The 24,547-nt window shown below is 41.8% G+C and overlaps 1 protein-coding gene across 2 annotated transcripts in view; it reads left to right on the top strand.

Annotated features, from left to right (window-relative positions):
* The window catches only part of MAN2A1 (mannosidase alpha class 2A member 1), a 163,620-nt gene that overhangs the window by 24,755 nt on the left and 114,318 nt on the right, over nucleotides 1–24,547 (top strand). For both annotated transcript variants that reach the window (XM_056537485.1, XM_056537484.1), the window contains exons 2-3: nucleotides 6,853–7,113; nucleotides 19,437–19,581. In XM_056537485.1, the coding sequence (XP_056393460.1) occupies nucleotides 6,853–7,113; nucleotides 19,437–19,581 (406 nt within the window). The remainder of the gene's footprint in view (nucleotides 1–6,852; nucleotides 7,114–19,436; nucleotides 19,582–24,547) is intronic.

Raw genomic sequence — 24,547 nt, 5'->3', positions numbered from 1 at the left:
CGGGAGCGATTTTCTAAATCATCTGTCTTTTCCTGTAGAGCTTTAGTGAGTTGAGCAGACTGCTGTAGTTTTTGTTTAGCAGACATCATCTCCTCCTCCATTACATTCATCCGCTCCTCCAGGTCAGCTATCTGGGAGGTATGAAGGGACACCTCTCCCTGGATATGGGTAAGGGCAGAGGCAATAGAGGTATCAATTTGCAGTTTCAAATCAGGTAGGAGCATTTTCGTTACCTCCGCTGCCATTAGAGTGGCCAGTGACTGAAATGAGAACGGCAGTCCCGGAATCATGGCCTCCTCCGACCCAGCCAGCAGGCCTGCCAGCGATCCCGCTGTTTCAGTGAGTGGAATCGCCGCCATCTTCCCGGCCCCCAGCTCTCCACAGGGCTGTAATTGCGTCCACGCTCTCTGGCCCTGCCCGTCCCCGCTCCTTTGTAGAAAGCGGTCCATCTGGTGCCTGCCGCACTCCACTAACCTCCGGCCCCAGACGGGTAGGAAAAGATTGCTGGATGAGGTGTTAGGAGCGGGTGGACGAAGCGGTGCGGCCGGAGCTCTCTTTCGCCGTACCTCACATCCGCGTGCCGGAACCGGAAGTAAGGGTTAAGATTTTTAAATAGAAGTAATTTATAAATCTGTTTAACTTTCTGGCACCAGTTTTTTTCTAAATGTTTTCCTGCAGAGCAGGGCTGTAGAGTCGGTAGATAAATGTTCCGACTCCACAGTTTTTTGTACTTCCGACTCCTCTGTATTAATATGCAAATGTATTTATAAACCCTTACAGTTGAATCCAAGAAGCTGTTCCACCAAGTTCTTCTAAGCTCTTCTAGCAGAGAGAGGTAGTTGGGCAGAAGCTGCTGCCTTCTCCTTTTTGTGTGCTGAGCTGCTGCTGAAGATAGGGCAGTGGGAGGATCCAGGAAGGGGCATTTATTATAAAACATGATTTCCCTAGTAGAATCCCATAGTCATGTTTAAAGTTTAAGCTAACAATCGGAGTTTACAAGTTTTTATAGCCTTAGCTGAATGGCAGCAGTTTTTCCAATGGCTTTAGGCTTGAACTATTGACCCTCCATTCCCTTCACTTAGACAAGTGTCTCTAGTTCTACAAAAAACATATTTACTTAATCCATTATCAGTGAGAGGCTAGGTTACCCATGGGTTCCCTGTAACAGCAGGACACAACACTATGGAAAGCATAAGTATTGCCGCTCCTAATTGTGCGTTGCGTGCCATATAGTGAAGCACATGAAAAGCATGCTTCTTCACGGTCACTTAACGTGTTTGTTTTGCAGTTACGTGAGGCACTGCATGCATTGGTCTTTATTCTTATAGTAGAGAAGTCATTAATTAGAACTTTGTGTGACTTGCTTTTTTTTTATTTTTTATTTATTCCAATCTAAATTTAGTAGGAGTCGGAGTCTGTGCCCTGCAGCAGAGTACACTTTCTAAGGTCAAATGGGCTGTGTCTTCTGTTTCACACAATTCACACTACGTAATTTCAAGATGGAGATAACTCTGAATCACAGACAGCATTGTCTTCAGTGTGGATTCTTGCTTAAGAACTAGCTTAGTGGGATTTCCCTGCTGAAATCCCGTAGGGTGCACTGTGTAGTGGAATACCATTGCTAGCAATATAATTCTGCTGCACCAGAATTTCCAACTGAAATTCCAGATGGAAATTCTGTAATATGAACCTAGTCTTTTTCCATAGGTCTTGTTAGGACATATAGGCGTCAACTTTCCTCCCAATAAAATGTGCTGTTTACCTTGGAACTCGTGCTGGATTTATAGTGGTCAGGGTATCGCAGTGGTGATATACTAAAGGAGCCCATGATGAGACCGCCCCTTTAATTGATACATTCTGTTTTCATTACTTGGATTTATGAAGAATCTTCTGTTTGTGTACTATAACCTATAATAGGGAAATAAGAAATTGATAGTTTACAGATGACTTTGGGGAAAATTCGAAGACTTTGTTTTTTGCTGCCTCCTGGTTCTGCCAAGACTCAAGCACTCCAGAAGCCAAGAATAAACCTCAGCAATAAACCTTTTTACTCCTTTAACCAATAACTTGTAGATCTTTTGTTTCTGTAACATTCTCAAAGGAATTCAGTTGCTTTTCGTTATAGTTCTTGTTGTCTACATTGCTGACACGTGTTATTTTAGAGTAGGTACATCTGTAGAGAATACATTGTGCCCAGGCAGAAATGTGTGTAGCTGTGATGACTGCTAACTGAGTCTAAGCCCACGGTTTACACTTGTATGATTCTCCTAGTCTATTCCGAAATTTCCCAACCAGGGTGCCTCCAGCTTTTGCAAAACTACAACTCCCAGCATGCCCGGACAGCCAAAGGCTGTCCGGCCATGCTGGGAGTTGTAGTTTTGCAACAGCTGGAGGCACCCTGGTTGGGAAATGCTGGTCTATCCTATCTCCACGTCAGGGCTGCAATACACATGATGACACACATAAATAATATTATTAGTAATATTAAAGGGGTACTCCGGTGGAAAACTTTTTTTTTTTTTATTATTTTTTATTTGTATTTTTTTAAACAGAATTTGTAAATAACTTCTATTAAACATCTTAATCCTTTCAGTACTTTTTACGAGTTTTTCTTTTTTTTGTGTTGTCCACAGTGCTCCCTGCGGACACCTGATGCCCGTATCAGGAACTGTCCAGAGCAGGAGAAAATCCCCATAGCAAACCTATGCTGCTCTGGACAGTTCCTGACACGGACAGAGGTGTCGATAGAGCACTGTGGGCAACACAAAAAAACAAATTAAAAAAGTAAAGAATTTCCTCTGTAGCATACAGCTGCTAAAAAGTACTAAAAGAATTTAAGATTTTTTTTATTGAAGTATTTTACAAATCTGTTTAACTTTCTGGCACCAGTTCATTTAAAAAAAAAAAGTTTTCCACTGGAGTACCCCTTTAATGATGTTTATAATTTCACGCCAACAATTTGCCTCAGCATTTAACAATTCGTACAATAATGTTTAGTGCTGTAGTCTCCAAACTGCGGACCTCCAGACGTGGCAAAACTACAGCTCCCAGAATGCTGGGAGTTGTAGTTTTGCCACATCTGGATGTCCACAGTTTGGAGACTACTGGTTTAGGTTGTCTGCCATTGAGGTCCATGTTCTGTCAGTAGTGTCGGACAGTAATCTGGACTCAATCCTATTGACCAGACATGTTGAATTACTGCCTGCAGTATCCTATGTTAAAAATATAGTAAAGTCCTCAAATGATCGTGAAGATTACGTCATGATCCTTTGAGGACTGCTTTACTATAGTTTTGTTCTATTTAGGGCAGGGTTTCCCAACCAGGGTGCCTCCAGCTGTTGCAAAACTACATTGGCTGTCCGGGCATGCCGGGAGTTGTAGTTTTGCAACAACTGGAGGCACCCTGCTTGGGAAACCTTGATTTAGGGTTTAGATTACACCAGTTGCGTCCATGTAACCAGTGTGCCTAGAAATGTGTTGCTGGCACCTATTTTTTTTAGCGGTTTTATTTGATGTTTATTGCAGTCAAGCTGTAAAAACAGACCAGGAACATCAAACAAACTAGTCTAAACTGGCCCCTGAAATTCTGAGATGTGTTTACCCCCGCTATAAAGTGCTTCTCCAGGAAATGAGGTTTATATATGTGTGCTCTTACTCTGCAATATACTTCCTAAAACTGATCTATGTCTGTGGCTATGTGGACGCTTTACTTAGAGAGGTGCAGATTTATACATGTTTTCACAGGAAATTCCTAGCATAAGGGTACATTCACACATACAGGATCTCTGCTGCATATTTTCTGTAGCTGATTTTGCTACCCTTTGAACTTAATGGGTAGCAAAAATCAGCTGAGCAAAATATGCAGCAGATCCTGTACGTGTGAACGTACCCTAAAATGGGGGGAAAAGAGCCCAAATTTATCAAAATGTGCGAGAGAAAAACTGGAGTGATTGTGCCCACAGCGACCAATCACAGCTCGGTTTTCATAGCTTAATGAGCTCTGGTAAAGTGAAACTGAACTCTCCAGTTTTTCCTCACACACACTTTGATAAATCTGTGCCGTGGTGTCCAAGCTAAATGTCATAATAATGAAGCCCCAACACTGCTTTTCCTGAGATAATACTCCTCTTAAAGGGAACTCACCGTTTAAAGATTGTTAGGAGAAGTTCACACATCAGAATCCAGCAGAAAAAAATCTGCTCAGAAATCCAATTGCAGTTTTGAATGGGATTCTGCAGCACTGTGTATATGGTGGTATTCCAGTATCACGTGACTGCCACAGCCAATCAGTAGCCTTGCCGTAAGGCTCCATGCTCATAAGTCTACTGACGTCTGCTGTTCCTGTAACACTAGAGCATCGACCACTGGCAGAACCGGGGATCACGTGCAGGAACGTAAGTAGAGGGAAGTAAAACAGTTAAAATGTCTTCAGAGGTAAACTTCTCACATCTAGTCCCACTTCAGCCTTTACTTTGCCACTTTTTCCTCCTCTCTCTTGGCTTTCCCCAAGAGTGTCTTTGCCTATAGGTAAATCCGGCCCTTGTGACAATTTGTTGTATTAAAGACAATGCTGCTGGCTTTTCTTCTGAAATGTCATGTAACTATTGACTTCACTGTAAGCCTCCTATATGCCTGTTAAACCAGACAGCTAGTAGCAAGGAGATGTTACCCTTGCCATGGTTGATGGTTTCTGGAGCTTTATCAGACAGGAATGTTATGTCCGTGACGTCAGGCCTAATTTACTTTCCTTCCTTTTAGTTACCGAAAAATGTCTTCATGTAATTTCTCCAGTGAGCAGTGAGTTTCTGATCAAATAATGTAGTTTTTGTCCTAAAATTGCTTTTTTTATCCTAAAGTGGTTAATTAAATCTGTATGTGTTCCTACAGCATCTCCTCTTAAAGGGGTACTCCGGTGCTTAGACATCTTATCCCCTATCCAAAGGATAGGGGATACGATGCCTGATCGCGGGAGTCCCGTGATCTTGCACGTGGCACCGTGTTTGTAATCAGTCCTCGGAGCGTGTTCGCTCTGGATCTGATTACCGGCAACTACAGGGCGGGCGGCGTGTGACGTCACACACCGTCGGCCCTGTAGTCGCCGGTAATCAGTCCCGGAGCAAACACGCTCCGGGGACTGATTACAAACGGTGTGCTGCGTGCAAGATCATGGGGGTCCCCAGTGGTGGGACTCCCGTGATCAGGCATCTTATATTCCTTTGGATAGGGGATAAGATGTCTAAGCACCGGAGTACCCCTTTAACTCCTTCCCAACCCATGATATATATGTACGTCATGGGTTTAGGTGAGCCGACATGACGAAGGCCCGTGGGTTGTGTCCGCATCATAAACGGGAGATGTCCATTGTTATCAGCAGCAGACATCTGCCAGTAATGATGGAGATCGCTCCGATGTCCGTCATTTAACTAATTAAATACAATGATCCATACAGATCACGTCATTTAAACATTAAATGCCACTATTCCCTGGTGTCTAGTGGTCGCATTGACACCAGCCCATCTCCCCCTTCCCCAACGTCTTCCCTGGCTCTGTGATTTCATCGATCAATGTAATGCAATAGTGTCATGGAGAGGAGATTGCGCCGGGACCCCCGCGATCAGACATCTTATCTCCTATTCTTTGGATAGGGGATAAGATGTCTAGGGGCAGAGAACCCCTTTAATTTACAGTGTGTGGACATACCATTATACTACATTTCGTGGGAAAGGCCTTCTGGGCCATTGCTTCCCCTTGCAGAAAACAGCTGCTTGCCTCGAGTGGGATTCAGAATGACATTTGAAAAGAGGTTGTCTTTGGGTTGGCAGTTGGCAATATTTTATGTAGTCTAAGAGAATTTTAATATTTAAATATTCAAGAGTGTTTTAGATTTTATTCCTATATGTGATAACTTGGTAAATACTGAAAATGATGTTCAAGGAAAACTGTCAGCTTTCACCCCCCGCACTAACTAGTGGTACTGGCTGGTAGTGTGGGACACGCTGATCAGTTTAATGCTTACTGTGCCTGGATCCGCCGCGCCGTTTGGCCTTAATCTTCTATTTTCAGTATATTCAAATTAGGTGCTAACTGGCACTCTGACATTGGTGCCAGCTCTCTTCTCCCCACTCTGTAATGAAGAGAGAGGGGAGGAATATTGATGAGCTGAGCGGCTCTGCGGCCCGGCACTGACATCAGAGTGCCAGTTAGCACCTCATTTGAATATACCGAAAATAGAAGATTATGGCCGAATGGTGCGGTGTACCCCGCACTATCAGCCAATACCGCTGGTTAGTGCGGGGGAAGAAAGCTGACAGTTTTCCTTTTTAATGTGATCCAGAATTGGTCTTTAGTTGAGAATATCGCTGCATTCAGAGCTGAAATCTTCCAGCATGTCTAACCTTCTCTAAATCTGCATGGAGCAAACACTGGCTTTATACACTTTAGAATGGTCAACTTTTTTTTGTAGTTATACACTTTATGGTAATTTGAGGAGAAGCTAATAACCATCAGAAATCTGAATATGGCTCTGTACTGTAATACAGGCTCTGTATAACTATGCTTAGTAGTACAAGAGAAGTAATGCTATGTATTTACAGAGTTACAATTTGCTACAGTTTTCATGTACAGATATATGGGGAGATTTTTCAAAACCTGTCCAGAGGAAAAGTTACGGAGTTGCCCATAGCCACCAATCAGATCGCTTCTTTCATTTTTCAGAGGCCTTTTCAAAAAAGAAGCGATCTGATTGGTTGCTATGGGCAACTCGGCAACCTTTCCTCTGGACAGGTTTTGATAAATCTCCCCCATAATCCACATAAAAGGTAGAGTAACATATGACACTTTTCTCTTCTCCAGGGTCAGCTCTCAATACTACAAGAGAAAATTGATCATTTGGAGAGGCTGCTAGCTGAAAATAATGAGATAATTTCCAATATAAGAGACTCTGTAATCAACCTGAGCGAGTCGGTAAAAGACGGGCAGAAAAACCCAGAAGCCATAAACTTTAGTCGTGGATCGTTTTCTCAGCTATTGCCCTCTGCGCCTGCATTGCTTCCAATCAATAAAGAGGATTGTCAGTTTGCCTCTGTGAGTGGTAGCCAAAAATCTGATGTCCAGGTAAGTGTCTCCAATGGAATAAATTAAACCCCCATGAAGGAATTGGGGGGGGAAAAGATGTAAACATTGCTTTATGTTGTTTATAATTCCTGGTTTATCCTTATGCTTTCAGCCTTTATAACTATTGTTTTTTTTTTATTTTCTTTTATTTTTTTCTTACACAAAGTGTATATTTTGATTTATAAATTGTTACAATGTTTGCATTTAAAATACTGTGACAGGATCATTTTTGCATCTGTTTTATGGATGTGACTCATGGCTGTCAGTTTAGATCATCAGGTAGCCGCAATCAGGGCTGGTGCAAGGATCTTTGCCACCTTAGGCAAAAGCTAATTTTGCCGCCCCTTGACTCCGCCCATTAGCGCCACCCTTTGACACACCCTATCTTATTACTAGGTTGATGCACTGTAATAAACCTCATCTTCATGTAATCACCACTGGGGTGACACACTGTAACAAACACCCTCCTCATTTATTCACCTTACTACTGGGGTGATGCACTGTAACAAACCCTCTCCTTATTACTGTGGTGACACACTAACAAGCCTCCTCATATAATCACCTTACTACTGGGGTGACGCACTGTAACAAAACCCCTCCTCATGTACTCATTTTACTACTAGGAATACACACTGTATCTAATTTCTTCCCAATGTAATCTTCTTACTACTGAGGTACACGAAGGTGCAGATTTCTTCACACACAACATGACAGTAGTGACTGCAGGATACATGTGACCTCCATCCCAGCTCAGCCCCGCTGCCTCCACAGCATCACCAAAGGTCCATCAACCACCATTTCTCCGCCCCATCATGTAATTGGGCACTAAATGATGACCTCATCAAAGGTCCTTAACCACCACCATCTAGAATGTCGTTATTGGGAGGAGGCTGAGGGAGGGGTAAGCATACTTCTAGCCCTGGACTATCCAGGATTCGAGCCCTGGATAATCATGGGCATGCTGAGGAGAAGTGTGCAGTGGTGGTGCTGTGCTCCTCTATCTGACTGTTGACCGTCAGAAGCATAGCACTATCGCATCACATACACAGTAATAATTATTTATGGGATGTGAAAGTGCTGCGCTCCTGATGGCCAGCAGATGGAGTAGCGCAGTACTGCTGGTGTTCTACTTACGGCCACAGGTTGCTCCCTTATCAAGGGTGCGCTCTAAGCCTCTGCCTACGCTGCCTATGGCTAGAGCTGGCCCTGTCCACAGTACAGATGCAAAAAACGAGTCTGTAATTTAGGTTAGTATTACGCTAGCCTAATAAAGGAGCTGTCTGGCTAGTGAGTGTCATTTCCTGTGTGTTGGGTCTTGGCCAGGAAGTGAAGATGTGCTGCATTTCAGAACAGCAGTGACAGGGTGAGCCTGACCACTTAAAAAATAAAAATACAAAGACCGCCCTGTCAACTGTGACAATCACACGTAAATACTCTGCTGTGGGTCTCCCGCAGCTTAAATTCCGCATTGGTAAAAGCCGCTAGCATATTATGTCACTACCCATTAAAGTCAATGGGTATCAACATAATCGGCTGTGGTATAGTAGAATTTCTTTACGTGTGAACGTACCCTAAGGGTCTAGTCACACGTACAGTATCCTGTGCATATTTGATTGAAGTCAATAGGGTCTGCGGCGGACTATCAATAGCGGAGATTCTGCTGCGGACAGCCCTCTGAGACCACGCCCCTTTCAAACTTGCAGGGGGCAATACGCTGCGAGTTTGGAAGGAGGTATTCCCGTATTGAACATACCTTTTAGGGTATGTCATGCCAACAGGGGAAAACGTTTCCCTGAATGGGTGGGGCACACTGTGCATGTGCTGCTAGCTCTCCATTCATTCTTTTGTGGCACTTCTGAACATTGCTGTGCTTGGCAGACATAAATGTTTGAATGCCCCTGGGAGAATGTATGGAACTCTGGCCGCAGATGCGTGGTGCGCTCTATTAATTCTTGGAAGAGTTCTCATAACTGATGGGGTTCCCAAAGGTCAGACCACCAACTATCAGTTACCCATCCTTGTCCTGTGGATAACTTTGAGGGTTGGAAATACCCGTTTAACAGTTTATATTTCCTTGAAGTGTTAAACTGTATAATTACGGAACATTTGCAATGTCGACGTATAATGAATTTCTAATTCCCTGTGGGTGCCAGGCTGCCACTTCATGTAGTTCACTATTCTGTATTTCACACAACCGTAAAATAACAGGTGTTCAGCTACCGGTTTACAACAGCCTAGATCTGCAATAGTAAAAGAAGCTACTGTGACCATTTTATATTCCCTCATAATCTTTAAAGCCAGCTTCGGTATCCTAGAGGCATGTTACTGCGAGACCTGATTCATGACACTGCTTGTTCAACAGTGAAAGGGTAAAGTGGTCATTTTTTAACTGGTAACCATCCTATGTAGAGCCCAAAATCTCATTTATACTAGAGTCGTTTCATCCAGGCAAGTGTTCTGCATTCAGCAGGAGACTGGAGAACATGGAAAGAGCAAACAGACTCCATGCAGGTGTTGGAATTCAACCCATGGCCCATTACTGCTAGGCAGCATCGCCAAGCATTATGCCACTGTGCTGCTAACACAATAGAGCTGGATGGCAATAATTCATATTTCACATAATCCATTACTGCTGAAAAGCACTACATTTTGCAGACTATTGAGCATAGCATACACTTCTGCTTGTATTGCTTCTGAACTAAAGCTTTTATATTGACTGTTAGCTGCAGAGTTAATCATTAACTATTAGGCAGAAAATGTTTTCATTAGATCTGCTCGGTGCCCGGACAATAAAGATCACTTCTCATTCCCTTTTTCGTATGCCGTTCCTGTGCTCTACCTTTTTATTTATTTTTTTAATAGGATGAAGAAAAAAAAATTCAGGTGTCCTGTGATCACATTTGTTGCATGTGCGCCTAAGTACTTATTTTTGCCACTTGTGGGCATACATAAAGGGTGAGATTCATTCAGGCCTGTGCTGGGGAAAAGTTGAGTTGCAAATAGCAACCAATCAGATCGCTTCTTTAGTTTTTCAGAGGCCTTTTCAAAAATGAAAGACGTAATCTGGTTACTAGGGGCAACTGGTTGACTTTTCCTCTGAACAAGCTTTGATGAATCTCCCCCAAAAGTAACAAACCGCTTTACCTAAGCAGCTTTCAGTTTTCACTTTGTAGTGGTGGCGAATTTATGAAGTGCAAATGTCCGACGTAGGCATTTATTTAAAAAAAAAAAAAAAAGTTGCAAACCCCTCTAGAATGTCGCAAGTAGAAATGAGCAAAGTTACAGTGATTGAATCGTCACAAACTTCTCGGCTCGGCAGTTGCTGACTTTAGCCTGCATAAATTAGTGCTCTGGAAAAGGTGGATGATACCGTCCTAGGAGAGAGTCTTCAGCTCACCGGAGCACCTGAAAGCTGAACTAATTTATGCAGGATAAAGTCAGCAACCGCCGAGCCAAGAAGTTCATGACGAATCCAATCACTGTAACTTTGCTCATCTCTAGTCGCAAGTCAAAGCCAGGTCGCAGGATTACAAAAATGCCTTCTGGGCACTTTTAAAAAGTTGCAACTGAGACTTTTTGTGCAGAAAAGAAATGAAGAAACATACAAAATGCTGTCCTGAAGTGATATATTGTTATTGCTTATATGCCCTAAATTTATCAGCCCCCCCCCCCCCCCTTGATACAATGATTAGTGTCTCACAAAGGCAAAACCAAAGCAAAAAAAATGACTTCAACTACCTTTCCATAGACAACAAAGATACGGTAAATCTCCCCCACAATGTGTACAGCATGCAGATGGATTGCATAGGCTTACCCTGAGATGGATAGTCACCATATACCTGTTCTGTCTGCCCATGATTCAAGCTCCATTACAATTTGATATGTTTTTCCTCCGCTAAGGCCTTGGGCCCTCGTGTAATTATTTCCCTACAAAGCCCCTTTTGTTCTTATACTTATGTTGATTGCTTGTACCTCTTGACATCTTGTCTTTGTGGAGGAGGAAACGATCTCGGCTTGTGATAGCTGTTTTTTACTCTGTTATTTGCTGTTTAGAGGCGTTTTATATTTTAATTGTCTTTTCCCAGGTTTACAGTGTTTGTGTATGATATTACCGAAGGCTTATTTACACAGGACAGGTTTACAGAACTACCAACAAGAGCGTATAGTAGGCAGAAATATTTGTGTGAAAAATCACTATAGATTAGCAATAGCTTCTTGTATAGTCTGTGCTGTAGCATTATCAGTGTATGCTGGCCTGAAGTATCTATTGTCCTACTCCAGTGTTTTTCAAACAGCGTGTTGCAAAACTACAACTCCCAACATGCCCAGACAGCCTTTGGCTGTCTGGGCATGCTGGGAGTTGTAGTTTTACAACAGCTGGAGACATGCTGTTTTAAATAACCCTGTCCTACTCTGTGTATTAATACACTTTCATGCAATATAAGGAAGCACCTCCTTTTAGACATGCTTTAATGATAACATATTAGAGGCCGTTGCTTAAGTGGTCACTGTGGTCTCGGCAAGAGAGAGAAGAGAAAAAGGGAGAGATGATCTGGGTGCAGATCTAAGCGAAATTTATCATGGTCACTGCGACAAAATGATGAATTTGGAGCAGCACCACCAAAATAAACGCATCTATACAAACAACAAAAATGGTCTAGCCAAGACCATTATTGATAAATAACCGATAAAGAACAGAAGTCTGATTTAAAAAGAGAAAAAAAAAGCATATAAAATAACGAGCCAGGAGAAGTGCGCATGTAGTACGTTCTCTCCTGACTTTGTGTCATGTGACCGGGATAGCTCATGTGTCATAGTTTGTCTATGGGGCTGTCTTGCTCACCACATAGACACGCAGCAGGCAGAGATGAATGCAACAGTGTTGCTTTCTCCCAGTTTGATCTATTGATTTGTCGGGGTCTGAACACTAAGACACTGACTGGTAAAAGCAGTAAACATTGTCCTTAGGACCTGTCAAAGGGAGATTTGCTAGGATATTGTAGGAGAGAGCAGACACTTGCCATGTTTGAGTCTGCCCAGTAGGCACTTGTGTCTCATTTACATATTACATATGTATTTTCTGCTTACAGACCAATCCTTTAATATTAGTAAAGGTACTTGATGTTCATGTTGTAGAACACTTTACTTGCCATTGTAGTTAGTTCAGTTAAAGGGGTACTTCACTGGAAAACCAATATTTTTTTTTTAAATCCTCTGGTGGCAGAAAGTTAAACAGATTTGTAAATTACTTTTGATTTAAAAATCTGTATCCTTACAGTACTTATCAGCTGCTGTATGCTCCAGAGGAAGTTCTTTTCTTTTACATTTTTTTTCCCCAGTCTGACCACAGTGATCTCTGCTGACACCTCTGTCCATGTAAGGAACTGTCCAGAGCAGGAGAGGTTTTCTTTGGGGATTTGCTCCTACTCTGGACCATTCCTGACATGGACAGAGGTGTCAGCAGAGAGCACTGTGGTCAGACGGGAAAGAAATTCAAAAAGAAAAGAACTTCATGTGGAGCATACAGCAGCTAAGTACTGGAAGGAGTAACATATATTTTTTTAATAGAAGTAATTTACAAATATATTTAACTTTCTGGAGCCAGTTGATTTAAAAAAAAAAAAAAAAAAAAAATTTCACTCGAGTACCCCTTTTTAAGGGGGGTTTCCAGGCTTTAACATTTAGATATAATCGGTTTCCCAGCAATGTCAAAATAAGAGGCAACACTCCCCTGCTATGGTCCCAATGTCTCTGTCAGGTCTTTGGTCCCCACTGTGGTCCTTTCTTTCTTTCTTTCTTTTTTTCCTTTTTTTTCGTTCTTTTTTTTTTCTTTTTTAATATAATTACAGTATAAGGTAATAACTTAATATACTCTGACTGGGTAAAGGGATTTTACAGGATTGGAAAAACTTTGCTCCTTTTTTCCTAATACAGTGCCGCATTTAGGGTATGTGGTATTGCAGCTCACCGCATTCTGTTCTATTGAGCTGAAACCAGGTATGGGATAGAAACAATAGTAGGATCATGATTGGCACCTCTCCGTTACACTACCATTCTGGAAGTTTGTATATTTAGAGATAGGGACCATTGCTCAGTATAGAAATAGGTAGATGCATAAACACTTGCTTGGGTTTGTTGACTTATCTTCTTGTTCTTACCTGTTTGGATCAATAAAGATAGATTCTGCTTGCACATGATTCACAACCAGGTATGCTATACTAGGCACAACCCATGGACAGGTGTGGCACTGTTTCTGGAGGAAAGCAGCAATGTCTTACTAATCCTAATTTTCTCATATGGCAAGCAGGAAGATTTAGGACAGGCAGCAGGGAAGTTGCAATCTGTACTTTACCCATGGTGTCTGTGTGTGCCTTATATATTCTTTTGTCTACACCTAGCTCAAGTATACAGTTGTCCTTAGCTTTTTCACCCTTGTCTTGATATTAAAATATGGTAATTTGATAAAACCTAGCACGAGAACAGCTTTATTTATAATTCCTGAGATCCCCTCACATTATGTCTTGTGATCTAGAGGATGGACCACCTTAGCAGTATTTATGAAGAAAGCATTTGACCAAACACCTTTTAGTGAAGACTGAATTATAGCACACAGTATCAAGTTATTAGTAAGCTTTTATTACTGCTGTGAAATTGGCTCATAAACTGCACACTTCTTAAATGGACCACATGGCGTTTTTATGTCTGGTCCATTTCTGCAGCAGTTGATAAGTCTTGTGTTTTCAGCTGCACCTTTTGAGCTTACTGTATATATAAAGACATGGCATGTATAGGCCTCTGCTACATTTTTTTCATGGAATATAAATGTCCTATACAAGGTTGGAAACCTTTATTCAGCTATTACAATTTTGTTGTATGTCACATTCTTCCATAGACAACGTTTATTATATTATTTTAGCAATCTTATGTGGTCACTAGTGTTTAAGGGTTATTCAGGAATACAAAGACAATATACTTCAAAACCAGCATAACCCAATCCTCAGGTTGTGATTTTAAAACTTGACTCCATTCACCTCAATGGAATTGAGCTGCAATACTACATAATACTTGAGGACAGACATGGTGATGTTTTAGCTCTGTATTTCCAGCCATTGGCTGTCCGGGCATGCTGGGAGTTGTAGTTTTGAAACATCTGGAGGTCCACAGGTTGAAGACCACTGCCCGGGCCTTCGTCATCATCCAGGCTCCCATCCCCCCTTTAGTTTTGTACTCGCCTCCGCTTGGCGGGACGTTCGGGTGAGCTGGTCCGGGCCATCTGTGCTGCAGTACCGTCCGGTGGGAGGGATAGTTGTTCCGGGCTGTCCATCTTCACCGGGGGGGGGGCCTCTTCTCCGCGCTTCGCGCCCGGCCCCGAAATAATGACGTTGCCTTGACGACGACGCAAAGGGACACAACGTCCCTGTGTGTCGTCGTCAAGGCAACGTCATTATTCCGGGCGTGGAGAAGAGGCCCCCCTGGTGAAGATGGACAGTCCGGAAACGACTATCCCTCCCCACCGGACGGTACTGCAGCACAGATAGCCCGGTTCAGCTCACCCGAATATCCTGCCAAGCGGAGGTGAGTACAAAACTAAAGGGGGGATGGGGGGGCTGGATGATGACGAAGGCCCGGGCAGTGGTCTTCAACCTGCGGACCTCCAGATGTTTCAAAACTACAACTCCCAGCATGCCCGGACAGCCGATGGCTGTCCGGTCATGCTGGGAGTTGTAGTTTTGAAACAGCTGGAGGTCCTCAGGTTGAAGACCACTGAGGGCGGAGAGTTCATTCGAGTATAAGCACGATTTTACTCGAGTATATACGGTAATAAGAATATTCATATACTTTGATGAATTGCAACCCTAAAACTATTGCTTGCAAAGCATGCATAGAGAGAACCAGTACAAATCTGTTCTTGCCTATTAAGTGGTTTATTTAAACGCTTAAAACTGCATCAATTAGAACATGGTAACCAGAGAAAAACAATCTCAGATTGTTTTTCTACGCTTTCCATGTTTGTTATGAATACTGTTTTTAAGCGTTTAAATAAACCACTTAAAGGGGTATCCTGTGGAAAACAAATTGTTTTAAATCAACTGGTCCTTGAAAGATAAACAGATTTGTAAATTACTTATATATAAAAATCTTAATGCTTCTAGTACTTATCAGCTGCTGTATACTACAGAGGAAGTTGTGTAGTTCTTTTCTGTCTGACCACAGTGCTCTCTGCTGACACCACTGTCCATGTCAGGAACTGTCCAGAGCAGGAGAGGTTTGCCATGGGGATTTGTTCCTACTATGGTCAGCTTCTGACATGGACAGAGGTGGCAGCAGAGAGCACTGTGGTCAGATTGGAAAGAACTAAACCACTTTCTCTGTAGATTACAGCAGCTGATAAGTACTGGAAAGTTTAAGATTTTTAAATAGAGGTAATTTACAAATCTGTATAATTTTCTGGCACCAGGTGATTTGAAAACATTTTTTTTCCCCATCGGAGTTCCCCTTTTAGAAAGCAAGAACAGATTTGTGCTCTAAAAGTTACAGCTGCTACTCCATGGCTATCTGTGCACTACCTTCTTGCAGAGGAAATAGCTGAGCTGACCTTTGCTCCTACCTAAAATGTATTCTAGTAGTAAATTTCTAAGCAAAATTTGTCACAAAATGTTTAAAGTTCACCTTGGCAGTAAATGGATAGCATGGTGACATGTAGTACTCAAAGCAGAGAGCTGAAGAAGCCTCTCTCCTCTGCATATTACAGAAAGGGGCAGCACTTTGTGTGGGGCATGCAAGTGTTTATTTAAAAACTGGTAGGATAATTGTGAACATCCCCATCTACATTCAATATTAAAGGGGTATTTCGCCCCTAGACATCTTATCCCCTATCCAAAGGATAGGGGATAAGATGTCAGATCGCCGCGGTTCCGCTGCTGGGGAGCCCCAGGATCCCCGCTGCGGCACTGCGCTATCATTACTGCACAGAGTGAGTTCGCTCTGTGCGTAATGACGGGCGATACGGGGGACGGAGCAGCGTGACGTCATGGCTCCGCCCCTCGTGACATCACGGCCCGTCCCCTTAATGCAAGTCTATGGGAGGGGGTGTGATGACCACCATGCCCCCTCCCATAGACTTGTATTGAAAGGGGCGGGCCGTGAGTTCACTAGGGGCGGGGCCGTGACGTAACGATGCTCCGGCCCCTGTATTGCCCGTCATTACGTGCAGAGCGGACTCACTCTGTGCAGTAATAATAGTGCGGTGCCGCAGCGGGGATCCCAGGGCTCCCCAGCAGCGGGACCCCGGCGATCTGACGACATATCCCCTGTCCTTTGGATAGGGGATAAGATGTCTAGGGGCTGAGTACCCCTTTAAGGAAGTTGACAAATAGTTTGCTTTATTACCTTGCACTGATTACCGTATATTTTCTTTTCTCTTCTGAATTGAACTGAGTATTCTTGTTTTCTCTAATTGAGAACTATGCATTGTGAGAGCTTGTGTGGGAATCTGCATGAACAAAAGCTCTGTGAACATAATTCCCCCCCCCCCTCTTTCTTATGGAGTGAGTTACTTAAAGGGGTACTCCCGTGGAATTTTTTTTTTTTTTTAAATCAACTGGTGCCAGAAAGTTAAACAGATTTGTAAATTATGTATCCAATAAAAACAGAAGAAAGAAGGAGCAGTTCACTCAGCAATCCGTTGCTTGTGCTCTTTATTAAGTGGAGTAGTTACATAGGCAGTATACAGTCAGATGGAAACGGCAGGGCAAGAGGAGTTACGGAGCCCCGTCCGAAGCGGCAGCGCTGTTTCACGCCCCCTGGCAGTCTCTTCAGGCCCGGAACTTGATTTGTAAATTACTTCTATTAAAAAATCTTAATCCTTCCAGTACTTTTTAGGGGCTATATATTCTCTGATGTCATGACCACAGTGCTCTGCTGACCTCTGCTGTCCATTTTAGGAACTGTCCTGAGCAGCATATGTTTACTATGGGGATTTTTTCCTGATCTGGACAGTTCCTAAAATGGACAGCAGAGGTCAGCAGAGAGCACTGTGGTCATGACATCAGAGAAATCTTAACAGATAAACATTTCCTCTGTAGTATTTAGCCCCTAAAAAGTACTGGAAGGATTACGATTTTTTTTAATAGAAGTACTTTACAAATCTGTTTAACTTTCTGCCACCAGTTGATTTAAAAAAAAAAAAAAAAGTTTTCCATGGGAGTACCCCTTTAACTCGAAAAGTATGACTGCCTTCTGTAGGTGCCCAGCAAATGTTTACAATTGGGTACAAGACCTGAATATTTGTCTTTTTGGGATTATCATGGTGCCCCTAGTTGTTTTTTAAACATTTTCAAATTTAAATCAGTCACCAAATATTCTATTTTTTTAATTTATTTTTTTTAAAGCCCAGAGTCCTTCAAGGTGTAGACAGTCTTTCTAAGAAGAGTAGAATCTGCTGTATTGAGTCGGTAACTAGCAATTCTAGAAACTATTGGGAAGATTTATCAAAACCTCCTGTAGAGGAAGAGTGGTGCAGTTGCCTATAACAACCAATCTGAACGCTACTTTCATTTATAAACGGCCTCTTAAAAAGTAATGAAGCAATCTGGTTGTTATAGGCAACTACTCCACTCTTCCTCTACACAGGTTTTGATAAACCCCCCCTCCCCTTTGACTATCACACAGATGCAGCTTGTAAACGTGTCGGTAATGGCAAATAAACCAACCAAGCAGAAAGTGTTCCTGTGAAACCTGGTGCTGAATGTTTTAGCTATTGTTTCAGAATCTACACCAACGTCCAGGTGGCCATTTGTTTGCATGGTTTTTGACATTTAGATTTCACTTATTGTTAAGCTTTTAATCTTGGTGTACATAAAGACAAGTAGTGCTTATAAGGTGCAGTATCGTGTGAGTTCACATGCCATTCTGTGTTTTACACAAGACAGTACTTTGGTTTTGGCATGAGGGTGCAGTCATGTGTAGTGTAGAACTTTTTGCCAACCTGAACCCCCTAAGGGTGCTAAATGTATGACTTGCCAGCAAGCTACCAGTGGTAATGGATCTTTATGAAACCATACTCCTTCCCATTACCAGCACTGGTTTTTGACATTGCTAGTCACTTTCTGGTAAATTTCTCCCACAATGCCCTGGCACTACTTTTTAAATACTTTTTTAAAATTAATTTATAAACACAAGATACAAATATAAACAATACAAACACAAGAAAGTAACCCATTCACCCGATCTACACCAAATGCGAGCTACTTGCCCACACTGCATCTACATCTTCCCTTTTTACCATGGCCAGCCCAAACTGGTAAATTGGTTTTGTCTTGGTTATTTGCATCTGTTACTGGAAAATTATCAGGTAGAAATGTATGACTTCAGATTAGCTAGGAATCAAGATATCTTGTGTTATGCGCTCCTCTTACACATGCTTTTTGCCACCTTCCCTAAGACTGTGAACAAGGCGAGAGTTGGGATACAACATTATAATATATAGTCGCGTTGTTATCTTAGACATGTACATCATGAATTCTTTGTAATTTTGGACTTTGATTAATCTTCCCAAAGATTGCCAAACTACGACTACTCACAAGTGTTGATGGGTGCTCCACGTTGTTTACCAGCTTGTGTATTAGGCTGTGTTTAGACGCTGTGGCTAATTAATGGTACCACAGCTAATTTAAGGCATGCTTTTTTTTACCACTAATGACCAAAATTGCAGTACAAATCGCAATAAAATGTGCAATTTTCTACTGTAAGTACTGTCATTCATGACAAAAGCTCATGTGATGATTGGCGATGCCGCTAGTTTGCTGCAGTGTGTGAGCACAGCCTTATGCACATTTAACTTCTGCTCCTGTCCCTTTCTGAGGGCCAATTTAAAGTGGTTGCCCCACTATCAACACTTAGTATGCGCAGGGGCCCCCAGCGATTTTGGGAACAGGGGTCCCATGTACCTTGTATGAACGGAGCTCTGTTTAGTCTCTTTAGAATTAATGGAGATAGCTGAGCACTTTACTCGCAGTATCTCTGTGACATGACTTAAAATAACCACTTGAGAATGGAAACTGAGAGCCACAAGTTATTTGCAAACCACTTATTGTGGGACTTATTATAGGTCTATATTCAGAGTGATTTTGTAACTTGTCACGATAGCCCACTATTATGTGTTTCTTATTGCTCTATACATAAGTTATAAAATGGCAGCATGTTCACATTTAAACTTTGTCACTATGTATAGTGGTCGAAAGAACAATGACTTATGTAGTGTAGCAGCTCTGCATATTCTTCCATGTGTAATCCAGGCATTGATATTTTTATTTTTATTTTAGATGCTGGATGTATATGAAATTCTTCCATTTGATAATCCAGATGGTGGTGCATGGAAACAAGGATTTGACATAACCTATGATGAGCATGAGTGGGATAATGAAATTCTTCAGGTTTTCCTTGTGCCTCACTCTCACAATGATCCAGGTAATTCTTATGTGCACGTTTTGTAATCACATTAAAATGTGTATTCATCAGAATATAATTTAAATAATTGAGAAACTGTGTAAATACATTGGCTATGCTCGCGTTTGTCTCGGAGGGTATATTCAAATTTGTTGCCAGTTATAGAACCTGTTAAGATAAACATGCACACTAGTGACATGTCGGGTGTACAGGCTAACTAGTGTGTATGGAGGCCTCCCCACTCTTCCCAGCCTATCCCTTTTCGCTATACTCACAATTCAAATGTAAAAGTTGAGCTCTCCTGGGCGCTGGTCTCCGGTAAAGCAGTAGGACACGTTTCCAGGCCCAAAATGTATTTTATTGCACTAAAAACATGTTTCTGGTCTGAAAAGGACCCTTCCTCAGGTAAGGTGCTTACAGGTAAAAGACAGGTGAGACACTAAAATACCCTTCCAGTAGTCTGATAAAGGTCAAGTTCATTTTGGTATTCACAAAGTGTATCTTAAATACATGAAACCTTCTCTTTATACTGAGAAGACACAAATGATCAGCCAAGCTGAACCTTCATGTATATGTAGAGATCAGGAATGATAGCCACCAACAACTCTTAAGGTATTTTAAGGGAGCAGGTTGGTCCACACAGTGTCGACCAGCTGACTTGTGAGTTGGCTAAACAGTCACTTGCCGCTCTGTCTTTTTCCTAATAATCCCTAGAATGTTTTTTTTAAAGACTTAGTTCCCACTTTCCTTGAACTCACACAGAAATATGTGGGGCTACCCGACAGTGTACCTGTAATAACTTAAAGAAAGTAGAAGGAAGGATGAGACGGCACTACTATAGATGAGGTCATGCAATATATCAAGGTGATGTCCTGAGCGAGGAATGGTAACGTCCGGAGAGCAGGGGTGCAAGATGTATAAGAAATGAAGACATCTGCATATATGCACGGATAAATAATTCACATCTGCACTCACCTGGGTATAACTTCACTTTATTTCATCATCATCATCAAGTAAGGGATAGCCGGGCTGGTGGGATTGGGAAAAGGAGCGCTACAGCCGGAGCTGTGCGGGTGTGTGGCAAACAGCTGGTTTTGCAGCAAAAACCGCTTCCTCTGTTGCGCTCCTTTTCCCGATCCCACCAGGCCAGCTATCCCTTGATGATGATGATGATGATGATGAAGAAATAAAGTGAAATTATACCCAGGTGAGTGCAGATGTGAATTCTTTCTCCGTGCATATGTACCTTTAGTAACGCTCACAAGTTCCATGCCTCACCTCCCTTACATAGAACAGATCTATAATCTGTCTCCCAATTCTTTTCAGAAAATATTGAATGCCATAAACATGTTATTTTTCTAATAGTGTACAGCACTGCAAAATCTGTGTGTGACACCACCACGGAGTCGCATGTTAGTCTCAATATTCCCTTTTTTTTCTCTACACACACACACACACACACACACACACACACACACACACACACATACACAATGAACAAACTTAAACATGCTGCAGGCTTCAATAGAGACAATTTTATTGTCAGCGTAGGCTACATGAGCAATAGATTTTCAGAATGTCAAGGGTTGTCTTTTGAGATTGATGTTTTGAAAATGTATTGCTTATGTAGCGAATGCTGACAATAAAGTTGTCTTGTTTTGAGAAATGCGGGAATTTGTAGTTTTTCTGCATGTCTGCCCTTTTGTTTTAGTGTCCTCTTGGTAATCCTCAGATTTCATGATGCCTTGCACACATTCAAGGTACCCAGTGTCCAGAGTCAGTAAAACAACCCCAAAACATCATTGTTCCTCCACCATATTTCACTGTAGGTATGGTGTTCTTTTCTTTGTAGGCCTCATTCCGTTTTCAGTAAACAGTAGAATGATGCGCTTTACCAATAAGCTCTATCTTGGTCTCATCTGTCCACAAGACATTTTCACTGAAGGATTTTGGCCTACTCAAGTTTATTTTGGCATAATGTAGTCTTGCTTTGTTATGTCTCTGTGTCAGCAGTGGGGTCCTGCTAGGTCTCCTGACATAGTGTTTCATTTCATTTAAATGTCGACGGATAGTTTGTGCTGACACTGATGCTTCCTGAGCCTGCAGGACAGCTTGAATATCTTTGGAACTTGATTGGGACTGCTTATCCACCATCCGGACTATCCTGCATTGACATCTTTCATCAATTTCTCTCTTTGGTCCATGCCCAGGGAGATTAGCTACAGTGCCATGGCTTGCAAACTTCTTGATAATGTTGCGCACTGTGGACAAAGGCAAATCTAGATCTCTGGAGATGGACCTGTAACCTTGAGATTGTTGATATTTTTCCACAATTTTTGTTCTCAAGTCCTCAGTTCTCTTCGCTTTCTGTTGTCCATGCTTAGTGTGGCACACACAGACACATAATGCAAAGACTAAGTGAACTTCTCTCCTTTTTATCTGCTTTCAGGTGTAGTTTTTATATTGGCCACACCTGTTACTTGCCCCAGGTGAGTTTTTAAAGGAGCATCACATAAAAATCTTATTTTTCTACAATTTTGAAAGGGTGCCAATCATTTTGTCCAGCCCATTTTTGGAGTTTGGTGTGACATTATGTCCAACTTGCTTTTTTTCCCCTCCCTTTTTTGGTTTAGTTCCAGTACACACAAAGGGAATAAACATGTGTATAGCAAAACATGTGTTACTGCAATCCTTTTCTGTGAGAAATACTTAATTTTCTCGCAAATTTTCAGGGGTGCCGACATTTACGGCCATGACTGTAATATAACAGTGGTGCAGAAGAAGGCACCCATATAGTGATGTCCTTTGCTCCTGGTTCGCTGTTTAAATTTGAGCTGAGGAAGGTGCAAGAGTTGTGCCAAAACAGGTGTGGTGTTTTCATGTGTGTGAAGAAGAATCAAAGTTAAATGGGCACTGTCATTAAAACACATTTTTGCTATTGCACTCCTTTATGGTAAATTAAATTAAATTAAGTTTTTTTTCTAATGTACTTTCATAAAAAAAATGAAGCTTTCTATGTTCATGTTTAAAAAAAAAAAAAAAAAGCTCCCTATTTGTCCAGAACGCATTTCCCCCTATCGCCTGCAGCTGGCCTGGCCGAAGTACAACATCTGGAAATGCAGTCTGAAATGCTGAGGGGGGGGGGGGGGGGGTTGTGCAGCTTTATCCAATCATAGCTCATCTCACACTGATCTGCTCTAGGCTGTGTGTAGCCGTGTGAGGGAGGAAGTTCTCCCCTGAATGGCTTCAGATGATGTCACACCTGCTTGGTAACGCCCCTTCCCAGTCGGTGACTCTGACTCAAACTGAGCAGAAAATACAGAGCAATATCAAGGTACAAAACTAAAAAAATAATAAAAATGAAGGCAGGGGGTGGTTTATGATGATGGGGGCAGTGAACTGGGAGGATTATAAAATTTTACAATATCATGAGAGGTACTCATAAACATTGGGACTAATAAGTGATTTGTGGTGGTGTGACAGGAGACTTCATGAAAAAACCTAGCATTTTTGTTTATGGCATTCTATTCTGGTATCCACATCTGAATAGATGAATAATGAAGCTGGGTTCTAGAGCAATAAACTCTCTCGCCTTTTCTACCTCACATAGGTGTGCCAATATTGTGGACATCCACCATGATTAGTAGGCACTTTGATTTCCTGGTGGAGGTTGTGAAAATGTTAGGATGGTATTCTCCTTGTTAGTGCCCTTTATTGTGTGTGGTGGTGGTGGTGTTGGGGGGGGGGGGGGGGAATCCCTGTCTATCTAATCAGTCAGTCTTTTCAGTCAGGTGCTGCCCTCTTAATAAAAAAAAAAAAAATGTTTTACTTATTAAATTGTGCATGCTTATCGCACTTGCGCTTCAGCTTGGGGCTAGCAGAAATCTTTTTATCTGCCCTTTTTCTTCTTTCAGGTTGGGGTTGATGCAAACACAACTGCTAGTTACTACTTTCCCAATAATAAAGAAAAGCACTCACAAGGGAAATGCAGATAACTTCCTGGGTTTAATGTTCTGGCAATATCGGAGCCTATGAACCATGAAATAGAATTTGGTCTGATTCATATGTACTCTTGTATTATCTGGAAGATGATTAAAATAAAATTACAATACGTGTGTCCTTACAGACACTTTTAGTATTGATTGAAGATGTATAATCATAAATGATATTAAAAATAAAGAAAAGCTTGCAAGAGCAAATTGTATAAAGTGATATTGTATACTTTAAACCATAGCAGTGATTTTATGATAGTCTGTATATAGAATTTCATATAAGCTATGTAGTAATTCTGGGCACTTTTCACTATTCTAGACTTGTGTTATACGATGAAACAATTCAACTTCATGTAAAAAAACTAAAGTGCCAAATGTCCCCAAAAGGTTTTGTTGGAACAGTTTTTGGATTGACTGCAATAATCAAAACATTATTATCTGTGCCAATAAAAGACATGAGGAACTCATACACCACATATTAAAGTATTTTATTCATTCACTTTGGAAACAGGCCACTTATGCTTTACAAAGCCCAATTCTTTTTTATTTTTTTTATTTTTTTTAGTAAATGTAGACTTGACAGCTTATCTTATGTCATTTAAAGATTTCCTATGTAGTTCTTGTCAATGCTAGAAATTTGACCGCTAAAGACCCCACTGGGTTTTACGTAAATAAAAATAAAATAAAATATTAGCTTTTGACTTGTTACACACATGTCCAAAGTTTCTGTTCACTCCCCAGCTGGCTGATCTGTCTTTTTACATATGACAGGCTCCATTGAGCCTCCGTTAAGGCTATGTTCACATGCCAGATTTCCTTCATTCACACAGCAGAATTTAATCGTAGTGAATGGGCTATAAATTCATGCAGAATTCAGTGCGGTATTCCGTGTCAACATAGCCTTATTCAACTAGCTAGGGAGAGCAGAAATTTGTGATATAGGGTATAAGATGTCTGATTGTTTGGGGGGGGGGGGGGGGGGGTTGACCCCCGCT

The sequence above is a fragment of the Hyla sarda genome, chromosome 1, assembly GCF_029499605.1.
Source record: "Hyla sarda isolate aHylSar1 chromosome 1, aHylSar1.hap1, whole genome shotgun sequence".
In the NCBI taxonomy this organism is placed as follows: Eukaryota; Metazoa; Chordata; class Amphibia; order Anura; family Hylidae; genus Hyla; species Hyla sarda.
This window is presented reverse-complemented; position numbering and strand designations above follow the sequence as displayed.